At 52.3% G+C, this 19,508-nt stretch overlaps 1 protein-coding gene across 2 annotated transcripts; it reads left to right on the forward strand.

The window, feature by feature from the left end:
• The first annotated feature begins 3,526 nt into the window (after positions 1–3,526).
• On the forward strand, positions 3,527–13,192 carry CUNH3orf18 (chromosome unknown C3orf18 homolog). 2 transcript variants are annotated; one of them, XM_005074873.4, is made up of 5 exons: positions 3,527–3,755; positions 5,308–5,683; positions 8,619–8,644; positions 9,227–9,374; positions 10,325–13,192. In XM_005074873.4, exons 2-5 carry the CDS (start codon positions 5,450–5,452, stop codon positions 10,403–10,405), a joined length of 489 nt encoding a protein of 162 aa, XP_005074930.1. In that variant the 5' UTR covers positions 3,527–3,755; positions 5,308–5,449; the 3' UTR covers positions 10,406–13,192. The 2 variants fall into 2 exon arrangements, with proteins under 2 accessions (XP_005074930.1, XP_040595986.1); XM_040740052.1 differs by lacking the exon at positions 3,527–3,755 and adding an exon at positions 3,815–4,109.
• The last annotated feature ends 6,316 nt before the right edge of the window (positions 13,193–19,508 follow it).

A 19,508-nucleotide genomic window follows, 5' to 3' on the forward strand; every position in this document is an offset into this window, starting at 1 on the left:
GCTCTGCTCAGGGTGTGTTTCTTTGGCTCTGCTCAGGGTGTGTTTCTTTGGCTCTGCTCAGGGTGTGTTTCTTTGGCTCTGCTCAGGGTGTGTTTCTTTGGCTCTGCTCAGGGTGTGTTTCTTTGGCTCTGCTCAGGGTGTGTTTCTTTGGCTCTGCTCAGGGTGTGTTTCTTTGGCTCTGCTCAGGGTGTGTTTCTTTGGCTCTGCTCAGGGTGTGTTTCTTTGGCTCTGCTCAGGGTGTGTTTCTTTGGCTCTGCTCAGGGTGTGTTTCTTTGGCTCTGCTCAGGGTGTGTTTCTTTGGCTCTGCTCAGGGTGTGTTTCTTTGGCTCTGCTCAGGGTGTGTTTCTTTGGCTCTGCTCAGGGTGTGTTTCTTTGGCTCTGCTCAGGGTGTGTTTCTTTGGCTCTGCTCAGGGTGTGTTTCTTTGGCTCTGCTCAGGGTGTGTTTCTTTGGCTCTGCTCAGGGTGTGTTTCTTTGGCTCTGCTCAGGGTGTGTTTCTTTGACTGGCCCCTTTTCCCTACACCCAGGCCTTTCTCGGCTTTAGGTGCACCTTTTATAAAATTCATAGCAGTTGCAGACCTGGTTGCACAGGCATGTAATCACAGTTACTGGAGAGGCCGAAGCAGGAGGGTCATAAGTTCACGGCCAGCCTGAATAATTTAGTAAAAACCTGTCTCAAAATTAAAAAGGAGGGAGGGAACCTTGAAGAGATGGCTCAGCGGTTAGGAGCACGCATTGCTCTTGCAGAGGATTGAACTTCAGTTCCAGGTACCCACAAAGGGAGGCCTCAGTGGGCACCTGTACTCACATGCACATATCTACCCAAACACACATACTCATAGTTTTGAAAAATAAAATTTAAAAATGTTCAAAAATAAAATATAGCCCATGGGGTAGCTCAGTTGTTGATGTTCTCACCTAACATACATAAAACTCTGGGTTTCATTCCCATAAATGGTATATGGTGATACACACTTATAAATTCCAGCTCTAGGGAGACATGGAGACCTTCTGGCTCATCTTTCAAGGCCAGACTGGGCTACATGAAACCTGTAGGCATTTCAGGCAGATTGGGTGGGACAGGTATTCTGGCACTCGGGAGTCACAGAATACTGAGTGTTACACAGCTCAGATGGAAAGGTATCCTGGAGCTTGGAAGCCACAGGCCGCAGTAAGCAGAGCAGCTTACAGCCCTGCCTCAGGAAAAGGCTTACCCAGTGTATCGGCTCTGCTCCAGCAGGAGAGGGTCTTTCAGCTGGGGATGTTTGCCCAGTGCAGCAGTTTTGCTCTGGGAGGAGATTTCCCAGGTGAAGTTGCTATAGTTCAGCTCTGCTCGGGGGAGAGTCAAAGAGCAGAGTGTAACAACTCGGCTCTGCAAAAGTGTTACAGCCCTGCTTGCTCTGCTCTGCCCAGGATCGTCTCTGCTCAGCCGCAAAAGAAGGTCTTCACCCAAAGCTCATCGAAGGGATTTATTGGGAGGGAAGAATCCAGGAGAATGGTTGCCCTCTGCCAGAGTGACAGAGGACAACCGGGTAGTGCAAACAGCCACAAGCTGAACAGACACAGGGTTTATATAGGGTTTTCAGGGTGGGGATTGGTCAGATTTCAATGCCAAGCTCAGATTGGCTAGAGCTCCTGCTCAAGGATTGGCTAGTTTTTTGCACAGGGTTAGGGTCAGATTTGGCTCTGGTTTTAGGGCCAAAGTATGTTTCTTTCTCTGGCCCTTTTTAGCTTTTTGGCTTTAGTTTTAGAGCCAGGGTGTATTTCTTTCACTGGCTCTGATTCCAGGGGCAAAGTGTGTTTCTTTGGCCCTGGTTTCAGGGTCAGGGTGCATTTCTTTAGTTCTGGTTGCAGGGCCAAAGTGTGTTTCTTTGGCTCTACTCAGGGTGTGTTTCTTTGGCTGGTCCCTTTTTCCTACAAAACCCTGTTCCAAAAAAGAAAAAATTGAAAATTGGAGAAGGGAGGGGGGCTGTGTTGTGTAATATAATACTTGTTTAACTAAGATATGTTACATTTATGTTGCAGAATAATTGTTTAACTATGTAAAGATGTGTTTCACCTTGCATGCCTAAGACACCTGATTGGCCTAATAAAAAGCTGAATGGCCAATAGCTAGGCAGTAGAGGGATAGCTGGGGTTGGCGGCAGAGAGAACAAGTAGGAGAAAGAATCTAGGCTCCAAGGAGAATGAGGGAGAAAGAGAGGGAGGTGCCCAGGGCCAGGCAGGCAGGCAGGCAGTCACCAGACAGACAGACACAGAGTAAGACGGTACAGAATGCAAGAAATACAAAAAGTCCCAGGCAAAACATAGATGAAAAGAAACAGGTAATGTAAGTTATAAGAGCTAGTGAGACAAGCCTAAACTAAGGCTGAGTGTTCATAACTGATAAGTTTCCGGGTCATGATTTGGGGGCTGGCAGTCCTGGAAAGCCTGCTACAGGGCTGGGAACTGGGTGTACTGGTGCACACCTATAAACCCCAGTACAAGGGGGTGTGGGGAGATGGCTCAGCAGTTAAGAGCACTGGCTGCTTGTCCAGAGGACCTAGGCTCAATTCTCAGCACTCATGTGGAGGCTAACAGCAGTCTGTAACTCCAGTACCAGAGGATCCAATGTCCTCTTCCAGCCTCCTCAGGCACCAAGCACACACGTGGTGCACAGATATGCATGCAGATAAAACATCCTTACACACAGAAATCAATTAAAATTCAAAATCCTAGTCAGCACCCAGGAAGTGGAGGATGGCCTTGGTTCAAGGCCAGTCTGGGCTACATAGTATCAGGCCTTCTTGGATAACAGTGTGATTCCTTGTCTGGGGGACAGGAGAGGGGGACATAGTTTCAAATGGCTGGGGATATAACTCTGGAGTAGAGGGAATTAGTGCCTCTGCCTTGAGATGAATTTTTTTCTGTGGATAAAAACTATTATGAGGGGTACAGGGCTTGGATCAGGGCACACAATTATAATGCCATTAGATAATTCCATTCTGCTTCCAACATCTCTGGACTGAAGATTCTCCATTTAAAGGTCCATAGTTGTAGTCATTTACCCAAAAAGCCTTTTCATCAGGGTTCCTATCTAAGCAGGAGGCGGAGACAACAGGAAGGGAAGCAGTTCGCGGTTCAAGGACATAAACTCAGTACAGGATCAAGCCAGAGTTCAATTTAGGCTTCAAAGATTCCGAGTCTAATGCTCTCACCAAACCTCTGTACCTGTGCATTTCTGACTTACAAGTCTGTCCCAGTGCGGGCGGAGCTGGCCAGGAGCCCGAATTCTGGTCCAGAAAGGGTCTGATCACCTACGACCCACTGCCCAACTTCCGGCAGGCCACCAGGATCAGAGGTATCCTCGGAGAATCTCTTTTGATAGTCAGGTTTCGGCTCCCATCTCCCGCTGGGGGCGGAGCCATATTCGAGCGACAGGCGAGTGGGCCAATGGTGGTTTGGTTTCTAGACCTGGCAACCAATCAGGACCCTGAGGCGCGGAGGAGCAAGGCTCTCCGGCTCCTGGGGATCCCCGAGGCTGCTCATCCCAGCCCCACCCCCTCCATGGTCCCGGCCCAGCCCACCTTATCTCAGGCTGTCATCCGGCGCAAGCTAATACTAGCTGATCCCTGCGTTCAGGAAAGGAGGACCTTGGGTCGGACCTGTCACCCCCAACGCCCAGGCCTGGGTGTTCCCCCCTGCCCACGCCTCCCGCCCGTCCGTCGCTACCACCCTTAGCCTCTCAGACTGAGCTCCGCGTCCCAGAGAGGATTAAGTAAGTGCCTGAGATCGGCTGCTTCTGAGCAAGAATGGAGGAATCACAGGGTCGTGGAGGCGGGCGTGGGGACTGAGGCAGGAAGGACTGAGAGACCTTGTGGAGAACGGCATGCAGCTTCTTGGAGGTCGCGGTGCCCACCACTTTGACCCCAGTGTTCTTCCCTCCCCCTTTGGATCCCAAGGCAGACCAAGAAAATAGCCAGCAGGGTGCTTTCTCTCCCTTTGGCTCATAATGAACCGAGACTCGGAGCAAGTTACGGGTCTGGTCCAAGGTCATGGCTGGGATCAGTGACAGAGCCCAGAAGTGAACCTGAGACTTCTTGCTGAGCCAGGCTGGAGAGGACAGGAAGGAGTAAGTCTACTCCATGCATGACCCTCTTGCCAGTTTTGTTCCTTCTTAAGGGACCATGATGGATATGTGCACACCTCTCACACATAATCTTGTACCTGCAAAAGGAGGCATCCCATGCACACCTATGAGCCACACAGAGAAACATGTATGTAGCCATAAGCTAAGGGTCCTTTCTTTCCAAGTCTGCCGGGCTGCACCACTGCTAGGACTCCTTCCCACCCTGCTTTACCTAAGACCCACAGGGCTGAGTGGTCTCCCACCCTCTGCTTCCAAAATAGGAGGGAAACAGGAGAAGGCGTTTCAAAGTGGGTATTAGTGCTGCCTTTTCAGATGTAGCTCCTTGCCTTCTAGGAGTGGAAGGAGGTGGTCCAACGAGCACCGCTGTCCACTTTCCCACCAGAGGATCTAACTCAGTCTATCCTTCCTGTCTTGTGGTGTCTTCATACCAACCCCACCCTAGCCCCAACCACACCCTGGGTCACACAGGGCCAGTGACTCCTGTGGTCTCCTTCTCCTGGCTTGTTGGTGGTAGTGATGGAGATTTGGAGCATTGACTGGGTGCCTTCTGTGCACAGGCCATGTGCTCAGCTAAGCCCTACCCCCACTCCCCACCCCCACCCCCTGGCGGCCGGGGGCGGGGGGGGATGAGACAACGGACTTGTTAATTCTAACATGCCACTAACCCTACAACATCATGGGGTTGCTCTTAACATTTCCCGCTTTGGAAAAAAACTAGACACAGAGAAAAGAGGTAAGTTGCCTGGGGTTATCCAGCAAGCCCATGATTTGAAATCAGGTCTGTCTGAATCTTAGGCAAGTGTTTCCCTTCAGAGATGGAAAAGGCTGCAGTTTTGTTTCTGTTTTTTTCCCAAGCATGATGACAGACGTGTGGGGTGTAGGAGTGAGGAGGTAGAAGCAGGAGAACTAGAGAATGCAGAGATATTTGTGCCAGGGGTAGACTTTTCCTTTCAGGCTATCTGCATCTTCTCCCAGCTTCCACGTATGATCAATACAATCATGTTTTCATGTCTCTGCATCCATTTGGGAACCATAAGCAAAGCCTGGGCCCTAATACTCCCCAAGCTTGACTTAGGTCTGTCTTGAAACCTTTACTTCCTCAGTGCCCTCAGATTCTTGGGGGATTTACCTCTGGCCATGCCCAGAGCGGTAACTCTTGCTCTTATTCTTGCCCTTCTAGAACCCAGGAGGCAAGGGTCTCCTGCTAAGGATTTGGCTGTGCCGGTGGTCATCACAGTGGTGGGAGTTACAGCCTTGGACACTCTTCACATCAGAAGTCAGTCAGCAGGTTGACCGAGCACTGGCAGTCTCCCAGCATCAGCATGAACTCCAGGGTCCCAGCTACTCAGAGCTGGTTCAGCGGCCACTCACCCACCACTGAGCCTGACTTGGAACCTGCCACTGAAGGGCCTACCACAGAGACCACCACCCTCAGTCCAGAAACCACAAGCTTCAATGGCACCAGAATCCCTGATACAACAGGTGGTGCGGCTGGCGTGGGTACCATGCTTCTGTCTTTCGGCATCATCACTGTGATTGGCTTGGCTGTGGCCATGGTGAGAGCTGGGGCTAGCTGGAGAAGGCCCAAAAGGCAGTCCTCTGGGGGAGGGTGATTAGTGTTTAGACTTATAGACAACCCAATTAGAAGACAACTGTCTATTAATGATAATGCAATTCCTTCCCAGCCCCTCCCCAATATTTATTTACTGGGCCTAGATAAGCAAATCTAATTGGAAGAGCCAGAGATATGTCTGAATAATACACGGAGGTTCAGTGAAGCAAAGGAGTGTAGGAGTTTCAGTAGCAGTAGAGGCCAGAGGTGGCTGGGCTGTTTCATGGGCTGCAGAGCTGGGTGGGATGCTTCTCGTGGCAGACTGTTGGCAGTTCATTTATGCATTCACTTGATGATTATTTACTGACTATCCTTCTTTACCCTTGGGACACCACAGGGCCCTGACTCGTGCTTCTTATGAAGAATGGGCTACTAGGCAAGGGTTTATGTGAGCTGGGTGGTCAGAGACAGCTGGTAAGAACCATCAGAGCTCTGGTAGGAGCCTGACCTCATTGTCACAAGAAGGGGCAGGTAGCCATCAGAACAAAGGTGAGCTAGAACACTGTAAGTATCCTTCAGCGGTGACACACACACAAATGCCATGAAAGAGCCACTAGAGATTGTACAAGTTAAGACTAAGGAAAGTGGGGTACACCTAGACTTCCCTAGAAGGCCTAGCAATAGTGGCAGTCTGTAATAGTAATAGTGGCCTAGTAATAGTGACACTCTGTAGTAGTAATAGTGGCCTAGTAATAGCAGGTGCAAAGTCCTATGTTCAATCTTCAGCACTGGGCTAAAAACAAACAACATACACACACATGCCCACACACTCACACACACATACACACATGCCCACACACACACACACTCACTCACATGCCCGCACACACAAAAGACGGGGATAGTCATCCAAGGCCTGGCTAGAGCTAGTGTTAAACTAGGGTTGCCATATGGGCCCGGCAGGCTTCGGGTCGATGCCAGGGAACAACTACTGGCCAGCGTGTAGGGCCAGGATGCATCACACGCAGAGGGAAGCCAGGAAGGAGAGCTTTTCTGGGGCAGGAATGAGGAAGAATGGCCGTGGGGGCTAAACCAGCCTGAGACACCCTAACCTCAGGGCCAAATGGCTTAGAGTCTGTCTCAATTCTAAGTGAAAGATTTTGACAGAGGAATTTGATAAGGCTGCCTTGCACTTTGTCCCCAAGGGACATTCAGGCCAGTGGATGACCTTCCCACCAAAGGTGGAGGGGCAGAAGGTGGTGGGACAAAGAGATTGGAGGGCAGGAAAGAGCTCTAAGGCACCCAGGGGAAGACTTCTAGAAAAGTCCCGAGTGCTCTTCCTTCCCCCTTGTGCCAGCCTTGAGCCGCACCACGGATGTATGGAGGAGTGGGTGCCAGCCTCCTGCCTCACACAGGCGTGCGAGAAGAGCAGGAACACTCCCGGGGAGACGCGGGGCTGGACAGGGAGAGGCAGAGAGATTTGAATGAAAGTGGAAGTGTGTGCTCAGCCGAGGCGGAAGGGCCGCAGGGCAAAGGCGTGCAGGCTGCATGGAGTTTCTGGCTGGCTTTTCCTGAGATTATCCTGAGTCACAGGCCTCAGGGGAGGGGGGAGATTTGGAGCAAGAGCCACGAGGCCAAGGTGCAAGAGCAGGGTATTGTGGCTGGAGCTCAGGAATCACTCAGAGACCCGAGCTTCCGTCTACCCACAGGACAGCCTGGAGTCACTCCCGGGAGCAGGTGGGTGAGCTGGGGACGGTTGAGCATCTTTTCCACTTGAGATCACACCGGAAAAGCTCTCTACCAGATCGGGAATCCAACAGGTTGAGGCTATGAGTTAGTCACAAAAGGTGTGGGAGCCACAGGACCTTAGGACAAACTCGAGGATGCGGTTTTTCCCTAAGCAGAAGCTGTCATATTCTTTTTGTTGTGTTGCTTTTGATTTTTCGAGACAAGATTTCACTACGTATCACTAGCTGTTCTGGAACTCACTCTGTAGACCAGGTTGACCTCGAAATCACAGAGATCTGCCTGCTTCTTCCTCCCAAGTGCTGGGATCAAAGTAATTCATGACTACACCTGGCTGGCATAGTCTTGATATTCAAAAATTGTAGGTTTGGGGAAGAGCAGATAGTGGCAGTAGTCCTTGGAGTCCCTGCCCGGGCATAGTCATCCAAATATCCCTACCTTCTACATCTTTGGTGCTTGGTACCAAGGTTTCCCACTCCTGCCAGTGAGCTCTATAGTATCTGGTTGTCAACCTTTTACTTTTGTGTCTGGACAAGGAATGGAGAGACCCAGGGACTTTCTTAGGATCCCTTAGCGTTACAATTCTGAGGGCAACCCTGGGGCTCAGATGTGCAGAGCATTGCCTGGGGCCACTGATCTGCAGCCTGGCAATTGTTGATGGGCTGTTCGTTTTGCCTGTGGGTGGCTTCAGGGAAAATTGAGGGGAAGGAAAATGCCAAAGTCCTCCCTTTCCCCTTCAGCACTCAGGAGTCCCAGGCAGAGGCTGAGTGGGTGGTTGGTCAGGTTTTGGAGAGTGGAAAACAGTGAATTGAAGACAGGCTTAACTAGTTTTCCTGTGCCTGGCCTCATCTCCAGTCTCCAGACTCAGTCTGGGATCTCTTGGCATCTGAAGATATCAAAGAGGCCAGGTGTGGATGTGCAGGCCTGTAATTCTGTCTCTCAGAGACTTAAATAGAAGGATGGAGAGTTCAAGGCCAGCCTGGGCTGCACAGAGAATTCCAGGCAAGACTGGGCTCCATAGCAAGTCCTTATTGAGGCAGGGGTTGGGGTGAATGTGAATGTCAGATGTCTGTATGGGGTGGGGACCAACAAATGTTCCTCTTTTCATCCTCTACCGTCCCCCACCACGAGGGCAGGCTGGGTTGGGGGGGATCTCCGTTTCTCACCATCTGATGCTGTTCCCTCTCTTGTAGGTTTTATACATCAGGAAGAAGAAGAGGTAATTCCCCAGATGGTTCTTGAAGTTTTAGTCCATGGGAGGGGCTGGGCTGGGATCCAGGGGATACGGTGGGAAAGGAGAAAGAGGCCCAGCACTAAGGCATCTCTTCCCGGGTGTGTGAGGGGGGTGGAGATTAAGGCCTCTCTGCCCACTCATGATTAGGGATAGCTACTCTCCACACACAGGCATGCAGGTATGAAGATTCTGAGGAAACAGGCATAACCCTGGTATAAGGTGGGGGAGGGGGGAGAAAGGGGAGTCATCACCACCCAGCTACCCTAGCCCTGACGCCTTAAGCTGACTGCCACTGACTCTCTCCCTCTGCCTCAGTCCATACAGGCTGGGACTGCAGTAGAATCCCAGCCCAGGCAGCGCCTCCCCCCACCCCTGCCGTAGATCCTATAGCCAGACCCAGGAATGGCTAGTTGCTCATTCTAAGTCTATCTGTCTAAGAGTTGTATTGGTACTGTCTGTCGGTGACTCCTGAGGGAAGACTTAAACGTGATGTATGGCTCCCTTGGCCACCAGGACTGAAGGAGGAAGGCTCTGTCCTACCCCCAAACAGCCTCTCTCCTCCCCCAGGCTGGAGAAGCTACGCCACCAACTCATGCCTATGTACAACTTTGACCCCACGGAGGAGCAAGATGAACTGGAGCAGGAGCTACTGGAACACGGGCGAGATGCAGCCTCCATGCAGGCTGCTGCCTCCCTGCAGGCCACACAGGGCAAGGTGGGCACTGGCCAGTTTTCCCACCCACCCCGGAGCTGTCTGTCTCTTACATCCTTTCCATGCATTTCCAGCAGGTGCTGAGGTGGCAGCATTGAGTACATGGGTCTCTTCATATTTGTTTAGAAACTACTGGAATCGTTCTATGGCCCTCACAGACTCACTGTGCAAAGCCAGGCCTCGTGGGATCCAGCCTGGCTGGTCTCTGTAGATCTTGGAGACCCAGTTGGAATCACTGAGCCTAGTTTTCTCATCTGCATACGGAAATCCTAAGTCTTGCCCCGTGAACCCTCACGCACTAGCTGGGAAAGCAGAAAAACAAACAAACAAGCAAACAAACAAAAAACCTAGGGCAAGGCTGACAAGGCAAGGACTCGGGTTTCTCTAACCCATGAGGATCCATGGACCTGAGTGAGTTGTGAGGGGGCTCAGGCTCTTCAGCAGAGGCACCTCCGAGTGGATTGGTGAATCCTAGTCCCTGACAATCTGGGGCAGTGGAGACCCACGCCACACAAACACACCTCCTCAACCATGCCCTTATCCCGTCAGAGCCATAAGGCAACCTGACTGCTTCCATTCTTCCAAATCCTCAAAAGCCAGAGTACCGCAAAGGGCTTGGGCCTGTCCTTGACCCATCCTTATGTTTGCCCCTGTCCTGAGGGCCAGAGGTGAGATCTCTCTGCTGGCAGAAAGGAAAACATGCATAATTAATTCAGTACTATACCCATAGTAAGTGCTGCCACGGTGGCAGAGCAAGCTGGGAGTGGCTTGGGAGAGGGAGGGGTCATTGGAGCCAGGTCACATTTCTAACTGAGCTTGGTGGAAGGACATTCTAGGTAGAAGGCATAGCTGATGCCAAGCAAAAGCAGGTACCAGGAAATGAGGGTGGAGGTGACTGGACCAGAGACTGGCTTTGGTCAAGGTTTCTGATGCCCCTGCCTGTCTCCCTGCAGAGCACTCTCCCTTCCCAAGGCCCACTGCAGAGGCCTAGCAGGCTGGTGTTTACGGATGTGGCCAATGCCATCCACGCGTGAGTGGCCTGAGAACAGGCCTGGACCTCTGACAAAGACACCTGCCACAGTGCCAGCAGCTTCCTGACCGTCAAGACCTGCTCTCAGGACCTGAGCCATCCCCACCACACGACAGGAAAGGGCTGCCACAGACCCCACCCGCCAACTCTCAGGCTTGAAGAGAGAGCGCTGCCTAGGCTAGAGCCAGCCATCTGGCCACTGACTTCTCCTGAACCGATGGCCCTGCCACAGAAGGCAGGAAGGCAAAGAGCCATGGCTGGCTTCCTGGTCTCCTGGCCAAAACCCCTGACATCACGGTCTGAAGGTCTGCTTTTCTGATGGGGAGGAAGGGCACAATCTGGAAGAGAAAGGGAGAAAACAGGAAGGCTCCCCCTATCTAGGATTGCTTTTTTTTTTTTTTTTTTTTTTTTTTTTTTTAGCCTGCAGCCTCCTATAGGGCAGGGAGAGGCAAACCAACCTCCAGTTGACAGGGCAGGGCAACACCTTTTGGAGAGGTTTGGTTGTTTGTTTGTTTTTTGAGACAGGGTCTTGACTGGCTTGGAACTTGCTGTGTAGGCCAGGCTGGTCTCCAACTCAAGAGATCCACCTGCCTCTGCCCCCCCCACCCCCAGTGCAGGGATGAAAGGCGTGTGTCACATCCAACTAGAACAGCACCATTTGTAGGCCCAGGAGATCCAGGGACAGACCTGGAAATGTCCAGTAGATGTCAGGGAAAGGGTTACCCAAAGCCAGGAGCTGTCCATAGTTAGGATATTATGGTGAGTCTCCCAGCCACATACCATTGGCAGCCGAGGTAGCTGAGGGAGATGAAGTTGGGAGACTGGGATGGAAAGGTGCAACTCCCCCAGATGTGGAGAAAGGCTTCACGCATGTGCATGAGTGGACTGTACGCAGACATGTGCCTGTTCCAGCATAAGAGTAAAACAGAGGTCCCCTGCATGGGCTCCACCTTGCAAGCTGACTCCCACCCTGTGGTATGGAGTCATCATAGGCTGCTTCCTCTCCTTCATGCTCAGGGCTACTCGGAAGAGAGGAACAAGGCTGGGTTTCTCCGTCTGCTGTGTTTCTTCAGTGGACTCTAAAAACTGGTCTGATCTGCTTCTGGAAATGACTCCCTTTCAGCATGGAGTTCTTGGAGAAGCCTTTGGTCTAAGGGAAGTCGCAGGCAGGAAAAGTTATGGTTGCCTGGAAGGGAGCGTCCTTTGAGGAAAAGACCTAAGAAGCCAGTCTGGTTTTAGTTTTTCCTTCCCACCTTATGTGCAGGAAGGGCCGCTCAGTGTCCATGGAACGTGGAAGGGAGTCTCTGCCGTTGGTCTCCTCTACGTCTTAGAGGTGCGAGGCTGATACCAGGGGCCTCCGGGCAGTGGAGGTCACAAAGACAGCACAGTTTTCTACCCTGGAAGTCTCACACGAGCATGCACAGAGGCGTGCCCCCTGCTTCACCAGCGTCCCTGGCCTGTGCTGGCTGGAGGGGGTGCGGGGGTGGCACATATGCTATTGGGCAGATGCCCTATGTCAGGAGGTAAGGGGCTAGGAGGATCCCATGGGGACGGCTCCGGTCCTGTCCCTGCCGCTAGATGCTATAAATATGCTAGCACTTGAGCAACTGGAGGGCCGTGAGTAATTTAGGATGCACAGAGCTGTAATTTAACTCGCAGCATCTCCAAGTGTGAGAGCATTAAAGATGTAATTAAGATGTTTACACAAAGAGAATGGAGTCTGTGACACTTGGGGTGCCAAACCCCAGGAGGGGACACAATGGGTGAGGTGAGGATCCGTGGGAGGCCTGGGGACAGTCACATGGACTCCAGCTATGAGATGGCAGGCAGCCCGGCTGTTTTTCTTGATCTATCCATGGAAATGCTTTGGCCTAGAGTTCAAGGTTGCTCTGAGGCCTCACACTTACTCAGAGATAGGGTGACAATGCCTGAAATACCTTGCGGGGGTGGGGGTATGGACAGCTCAAGAGGAAAGACTCTTGTGAGGTCAGGTCAGGAAGAGGGATTGATCCCCAAGGATTGTGGGGTGGCATATGGTGCCTCTGGACCCATAGGAGCTATGTCTGAAATACAAGAGTAAAACCGTTTCCTATGGAACACAAAGTACAGGGTAAATGGCATGGGATGTGGGAGTCAATATGGTTGTATACATGGGACCTACCTGTTAGGCTCAGAAAGAGTTAAGGGAAAATGTCACTATGGTGACCAGTTTGCCCAGGAATGCCCCAGTGTTAGTGTTGAAAGTTCTGTGAGAGAGCGAGCTGAGGTTTGGACAAGCATGTTGGAAACATGGATGGAGTTAGCCTCAAAGTTTCATGATGGAGGTCTGGGCTGAAGGAGGGGGCTGTAGGTCACAGGACAGGACTTCAGGCGAGGCTGAGAACCGTGTCTCCCGTGGGCCACACACACGAGTTACAGTTGGGCCTGTCAGTGATAGATTTGCTGTTAGGAAAAAAAAAAAAAAAACCTCCTCTCAGAAGACTGGCCGGGGCATGGGGTGAGCAAGTGGGCTGTGTGTCCCCGCATTATAGTCAGCCCCTTGGTTCAGGTATGTGGGTGCTGCAGATCTCTTGGTACCCTGCAGAAACGGTGCCTGGGGAGTAAGGGTGACACCCAGGGACCAGGGCTGATGAGGGATGTAGGAGAACCCCCATGCCCTTCTCTTCTGCTGCACGATCAAGTTCCCCTTCCTGAAGGGTGGGCCTGGCTAAGAGACAGACACAGGCTGCTCTCTCTGTGTGGCAGGGCACCTACTTATAGACTGTACCTTCGCAGTAAATTGTCCCTTCTACTCACCTTGTTCTGTTTTCTAGATCTTTCTCCTAGTCTCAGAAGAAAACTAAATTCCATTATCTTTCACAAAGCGTAGGGTTGATAAATATTGGGGTGAAAGGTTCTGGTGGATGTATTCTCCTTGAGGAACCAAGCCTTAGGGGACTCCCCTCACTGCCCTCAGCGGTGAACTGGGTAAGGCAGATTTGCCCACTATTATTGCTTCTAAAACTGGCAGTTGGGTCCCTCTGAGGAAGGCCCTCCCCCCCCATAATCAATCAGACTTTCTGTGTTTCTATGTCTCTCTCTCTCTCTCTCTCTCTCTCTCTCTCTCTCTCTCTCTCTCTCTCTGTCCCTGTCTCTCTCTGTCTCTGTTTTTCTGCCTGTCTCTCTCTGTCCCTGTCTCTCTCTGTCTCTGTTTTTCTGCCTGTCTCTCTCTGTCTCTGTCTCTTTTTCTGTCTCTATGTCTCTGTTTCTGACTCTCTGCCTCTGCCCCCCCCCCCGCCATGCATAAAATCTCTCTTTGTGAACAGCAACCAGGGCTTCAGGTCAGAAGCAGCAGTGGCTGACCGTGGGTGGTGTTGGGGTGGATGCGGATGGACGCCTTCAAAGGAGGCCGTCTCTTGTTTAATATAGTGAAGGGTCACCTTGGAGCCAAACTGAATAAAGTGATCCCATTGCTTGGCTGCAGGCAGACAGTGGGAATGCCTTCAGAATTGTAAAGGAAAGCTCTTGTCGGGGAGAGCTCAGTAACTCCTGCAGTGTTCTGACCTTTCTATAGACTCCTAGAAACATTTCCCTCCAGCCCAGTATCCCATCAGTGAGCCAACTCATACTGTACTTCATTCTACAGGGAAGAGAAAGATGCCAAATAGACACACAGAGAGTGTCCTATGTGTCCCTATCCTTTTATTTACAGCTAAATATAAAGAAAGGAAGGTCAGGCCAGGGAATGCCTGGGGTGTTCCAAGGCTCAGGCAGACATTCGTATGGCATCCTGTGAAGCTGTACCCCTTTGGCAGGCCTCAGTGCGTGTGTCTGGGGTGGGCTTGTCTAAGAATGTCTGAGGGAAATTCCAGGACAGCCTGGCCTCTGAGGTCTCAGGACATGGGGACTGCAGGCGGGACAGCTGTGATTTCCCAGGGAATGCTCCTGAAAGACCATACTGAGAAATGAACAAGAAGTGTGTGAGCATCAGGCGCAGAGGAAGAGCATGGCCAGCAGGTGTGACCAAGCAGGGCTAGAACAGGTGCCATGCCACCTAGGACTAGGTTTGCCCTTAGCAGCCACCACACTTCAGTGGTGGCTGCCTCTTACTCCTTAGTGTGGGTCCTGCAGAGGCAGATCAGGGTAGGGGACAGGACTCCTTAGGGACATCCTGATTGCCCCCCCAGGCCCCCAAGAAAGCTAGATGAAGCAAGCAAGCATGCAGAGTAAGGAGAAGAATCTCAGAGAAGGGCTGGGGAGATTGCTCCGTGGTTGCAGCATGCACTCTGTTGCAGAAGACCTCAGTTCTGTTCCCCAGAATCCATGTCAGATGCATCACAACCTCCTGTGCCTCCAGCTCCAGAGGACCCTCTCCTCGCCTCCCTGGGCACCTGCACTGACATGCACAAACCTGTGCATACAGATAATTACAAATTACAATAAATCTTTTTATTACTTTGTAAAGAATCCCAGCGCAAAGCCCAGCGCTAGAGCCTTCCTGCAAAGGAGGAAGGGGAGCTGAAAGTTCCGAGACATGAAGGCAGTTTCCTCCCCTGGCCCTTGCCTGGGAACAATGTGCTTCTCAGAGCATCTCAGTTTGCAGGACACCTCCCAATTCTCAGCTCATCCAAGAAGGTGACACCCTTGGAACCTGGTTGGATCCATGATTTACAGACCTGAGATCCCTGTATGATGGATAGGAGGAAGGCCGGGAACTCTGTGAGGTCCCTCAGAGGTCAGGGTTTCTATACCTAGTGTTGAAGAGCTGGAACCTGCCAGCAGGGAGTGCTGAGAGAAGTAGCCTTTCTCCGAGGTCAGGGATCCTATCTCTCTGATCTGTGGGTTGCAGCCTGGATAGTGTCTTAGGGTTTCTGTTGCTACGATAAAAACACCATGGCCATAAACAACTTGGCAAGGAAGGGATTTCATTTCAGTGTTTAGTTCCACATTGTAGCCCATCATTGAGGGGGGGGGCAGGGCAGGAACCTGGAGGCAGGAGCTGGTACAGAGGCCATGGAGGGGTGCTGCCTACTGACCTCTTCCTCATGATTTGCTCAACCTGCTTCTTTATATACCCCAAAACCACCCACCCAGGAATAGCACTACCTACAATGAGCTGGGCTCTCCCACATCAATCGTTAATCAAGAAAATGCCCCACAGGTTTGTCCACAGGCCAATTAGGGTGTGTGTGTGTGTGTGTGTGTGTGTGTGTGTGTGTGTGTGTGTGTGTGTGTGGTGGAGGTGGAATTTTCTCAATTGAGGTTCTTTCTTCCAAAATGACTTTAGCTTATGTCAAGTTGACATAAAACTAGCCAGCACAGCACAGTCCTCACAGTTAGAGGAAAGTCCCAGACAGCTTTGAAGCAGAATCAATTACAGGAAGGCCTCCTTCCAAGTGTCCCCCACAGTGTGAGGTTTCTAGAATGTGTAGGGGGCTAGAAGGACAGGAGGAGGGTTGGGACACAGCTGAAATCATAGTGAGCCCCAGAGCCCATTAACATCTCAGCAGCCTCTGGAGTCTGAGCTCCATTGCACACGTGAACCTTCTGAGTAATATTTCCCGGTGGTCTATATAGGAAAGACATGGATCCTCCCAGGGGCCTAAAAGGTGACAGAAGCAAACATCGCCCACAGTGGCCAGAAACATAAACAGGCCAGTTCTAGAGTGAAAGGTTAGGAAGAAGCTGAGAATTGTTTGCCTGGTGGGTGGTGGTGAGTCTGGTGGATGGTGGTGAGTCTGGTGGGTGGTTGTGAGTCTGGTGGATGGTGGTGAGTCTGGTGGATGGTGGTGAGTCTGGTGGGTGGTGGTGAGTCTGGTGGGTGGTGGTGAGTCTGGTGGGTAGTGAGCCTGGAGAGATGTCGTCTGGTCAGATGTGTGCCCGGGTGCTAAGCAGGTCGGGTTCCTCCTACACCCACCATCTTGTCCCTTCTAGGCTCATAGGTGCCAGGCCCCTAAGATGGCTTGACCTGAGTCCCCTCCCTAGGACACCCTACGAGGGATAAACCCTCATCCTCTGCTTCAGACCCAAAGGGCTCCAGGACCTGGGGAAAAGCTTCAGGTTACATGAGTAGCAAAACTCATTCCCAGGCTGAGGGTGGGGGATCGACCATACTGGACTTCCAACTGGCTCAGGGATGGAAAGCTTGTGTAGTCGATAAAAGGAAATCTACCTAGAGTGTGGCATCTGGATGCCGCTGCACTTGCTGGGGGAGAGAGAGAACTAACTTCCACAGGATTTCTTGGGAAAAGCCATAGGTGAGTCATGGCCACAGCCACAGCCACATCCTGGCCAGCAAGCAGAAAGAGAGAGTGCCTGGGCACACCGCTGTGCCTTCTCCAGGCAGCATTTCCTGACTAAACCTTTGGGGCCTGGGAGCAGCTCTGGTCAGGACCCTTTCCCGTCCTGGAAGTCAGGAAGCCCCTTACATGTTGAGATACATACAAAACACTTGCTCGGTCTTGTACTCTGTGAGGTCTGAGAGGGCCAGGGAAGAAAGGCTGCCACGTGCCAAAGACTCTGGTGTCAGGGTCCGAGAGTCCCCACTCACCGCACCCCATTGCACTATAACCACAAAGGCTGTGAGGTGTTTGTAGGAACACCCAGCCGGACTGAAGGGAGCAGGGAGGGGCAAGAGTCCCCTCGCCAAGTGGAATCTAGCCCAAATCTCGGCTTCTGCCAAGGCTTCTGTCCCTGGGGGCTGGCCTGGATTCCATCTGGGACGGGCAAAAGGGGTGGTGAGAGAGATGGCTGGGGTGATGTGAGGTCAGACCTCGACTCTCAGAGGGATCTTCAGGCCTGCCAGAGTCACCTGATGGAGCAGGGCACCAGAGGGCCAGGCCACCAGGGAGAATGGAAGAGGCCAGGGACTTTCCTGCCTTGCTCTGGACCAGGCCAAGCCTTGAATGAGGAGGTCTAGAGTGCAGACTCTGTAACAATGTGTCAGAAACCATCTCCCAGACACAGGGAGCCTGGTACCCATTCTCCTCAGCTGGGCATTCCAGAGGCTGGAGGTTGGGTGAAGGCCTGGAGTCCAGCTGCCTGCCCTGGCGGGGCTGGGACCTGGAGCATCCTCCTGCCACGGAAACATGTTCCTGCTGGATGTGACAGTTCACAGGGAGCCACTTGTGATCTGGAACCACTACCACGAAGGCAAGAACACACCGTCCTGGCTCAGCTCACCCTCATAGGGACAGCCCTCTGGCTGTCCCTGACCTGGCTGTTCTTCCTGACACCCCAGTGCGCCCACCCTTTCTCTTCCAGACTCTCGGGCCTTTTGATCTTTGACCCAGCCAATAGAGTCTCTTTTGCCTAAAACAAGGCAAGTGAAGCTGAGCATGGCAGCGTCTATCTGTGATCCCAGCATTCCAGGGACACAGACAGTAGGATCCTGAGTTTGAGGCCCAGCTGGGCTACATCATAGGAAGAGCCTGACTAAAACAAGGACAAAGAGGACAAAGATGAGGAGGGGAAAAGGGAGGAAGAAGAAAGTGCCAGGCATAGAACCTGAGAGTAACTTCTCACGGTCCACACCCAACCTTCTGCCCGCTACATTGTATGTGCTGCAAGTCAGGTACTTCCGCCCATCCCCCACCCTCCAGAGAAAGCCCAGGCTAGGGGATAGCTTGGTGACATGCCTGGCTCTTGGCAGAGCTGATACCCACGAAAGCTGCTGATTTCTCACCCCCCCAGGGCATTTGTCTGCAGATTGACTTGCTTATGGAGACCCCATCAAAGAGATAGCCCACTCCCATTGGTCCAGGCAGAATACAAAGATACGGAGCAGCAGGTCTGAATGGAGAGGTAGAACTTACACCTGGAAAACTTGGCTTAGAGGAGGACCCTCACCTATGTTCACTGCAGTGGGAAAACCCACAAATATCCACTGTGCCCCTCAACGCAAGGGCATAGAGTATGTATTGACAGTGTCTTCAGCTGGTAACCTGGTCCTAAGGTACCTGATTCAGGCACAGGGAAGGGTGTGGGGATGAACAGTCACCCTTTATTATTGCGATTCTGCATGGTTGGCCTCTCCAGGAAGCAGAGGGCCACTTGCACGGCACGGGAGATCTATCTAGACCCACAGACTGGGAGCATCGGGTGTCCAGCTGGGCTGGGGCCTTCTACACCATTCCAGACAGGAGCTTCAGAAAAGGTCCATACGCCAGGGTTCTGGAGCCTGACAGGTTGCCTGTAGGCTCTCACATCCCAATCTGCCTTACAGCCTCTCTTGCCACCTGTTGGCAGCTCCGGGCACTGACGGCCTCAGCCAAGCACTATCGGATGGCCTAAGAGGGGTCCTCTGGCCCCATCCCTTCCCAACTCTCCCCTCCTTTTCCCTCCCCTCCTCTTCTTGTCCCTCCCCTTCTCTCCTTCCCTCCTCCCTCCATAAACCCTGGTCATGCACTGTCACGAGCTGGCACTACCCTCACTCCTTATCTACGCCCTGGCGGCCTCTCTCACCTCGCTCTACCACCCATGCTGCTACCCAGGCTTCTGTGGGTCAGGGACCAGCAGGGGCCACCCTACTCTCCTGCCATTAGACTGCAGGACCCAGAGAGCCACAAAATGGGCCAAACCCTTCCTGCCTGGCACTCACAGAAAGACTCATCCGCCAAAGGAAGCCAAGAACACAAGATTATGAGAGATTTAAGAGATTTACCAGCAGCTCAATAATAAGTCAATAAAATGACACTCTGAAGTCCTGCTGAGGGGGAGTGTGTGAACCCCCTGGGTACTCACAGACAGAACCAGAACTGTCCGATCTCCCAGCAACCCGACGAGCGCCCTTTGTGTGCGTCCAGATTACAGATGAGGAAATAAAGGCACCGAACAACAGGAGAGCCTAGCATACAGCATGGCCTGAAGCTGGCCCCAGGCAGGTTAACCCCAGAGCTCGCTGCCACAATTCCCAAAGGAGGGAAGGATGTTCTCTGGAGCTGGAGACGCTCCTCGGCTGGTTATCTGTTCTCCTTGGCCACTCTCAACTTGTCCACATGAGGTCCTCTGCTGGGCTCTGGTGCTAACGGACACAGATGGGGCTGGCCTTGGAGGAGCGCCGTCTGTTGTAAGAGCCAAGGCAGCAAGGCTGTGAGCAATGATAACAGCCTGCACCAGGAAGTGAGGAA

The sequence above is a fragment of the Mesocricetus auratus genome, unplaced genomic scaffold (assembly GCF_017639785.1).
Source record: "Mesocricetus auratus isolate SY011 unplaced genomic scaffold, BCM_Maur_2.0 Super-Scaffold_100691, whole genome shotgun sequence".
In the NCBI taxonomy this organism is placed as follows: domain Eukaryota; kingdom Metazoa; phylum Chordata; class Mammalia; order Rodentia; family Cricetidae; genus Mesocricetus; species Mesocricetus auratus.

What these genes read in the sequence shown, in the direction of transcription:
- CUNH3orf18 (XM_005074873.4), top strand. Translation starts at nt 5,450, where the DNA reads ATGAACTCCAGGGTCCCAGCTACTCAGAGCTGGTTCAGCGGCCACTCA. An exon ending in TTGGCTTGGCTGTGGCCATG is followed by an intron (nt 5,684 to 8,618) that starts GTGAGAGCTGGG and finishes CCTCTCTTGTAG; the next exon opens with GTTTTATACATCAGGAAGAA. An exon ending in TGCAGGCCACACAGGGCAAG is followed by an intron (nt 9,375 to 10,324) that starts GTGGGCACTGGC and finishes GTCTCCCTGCAG; the next exon opens with AGCACTCTCCCTTCCCAAGG.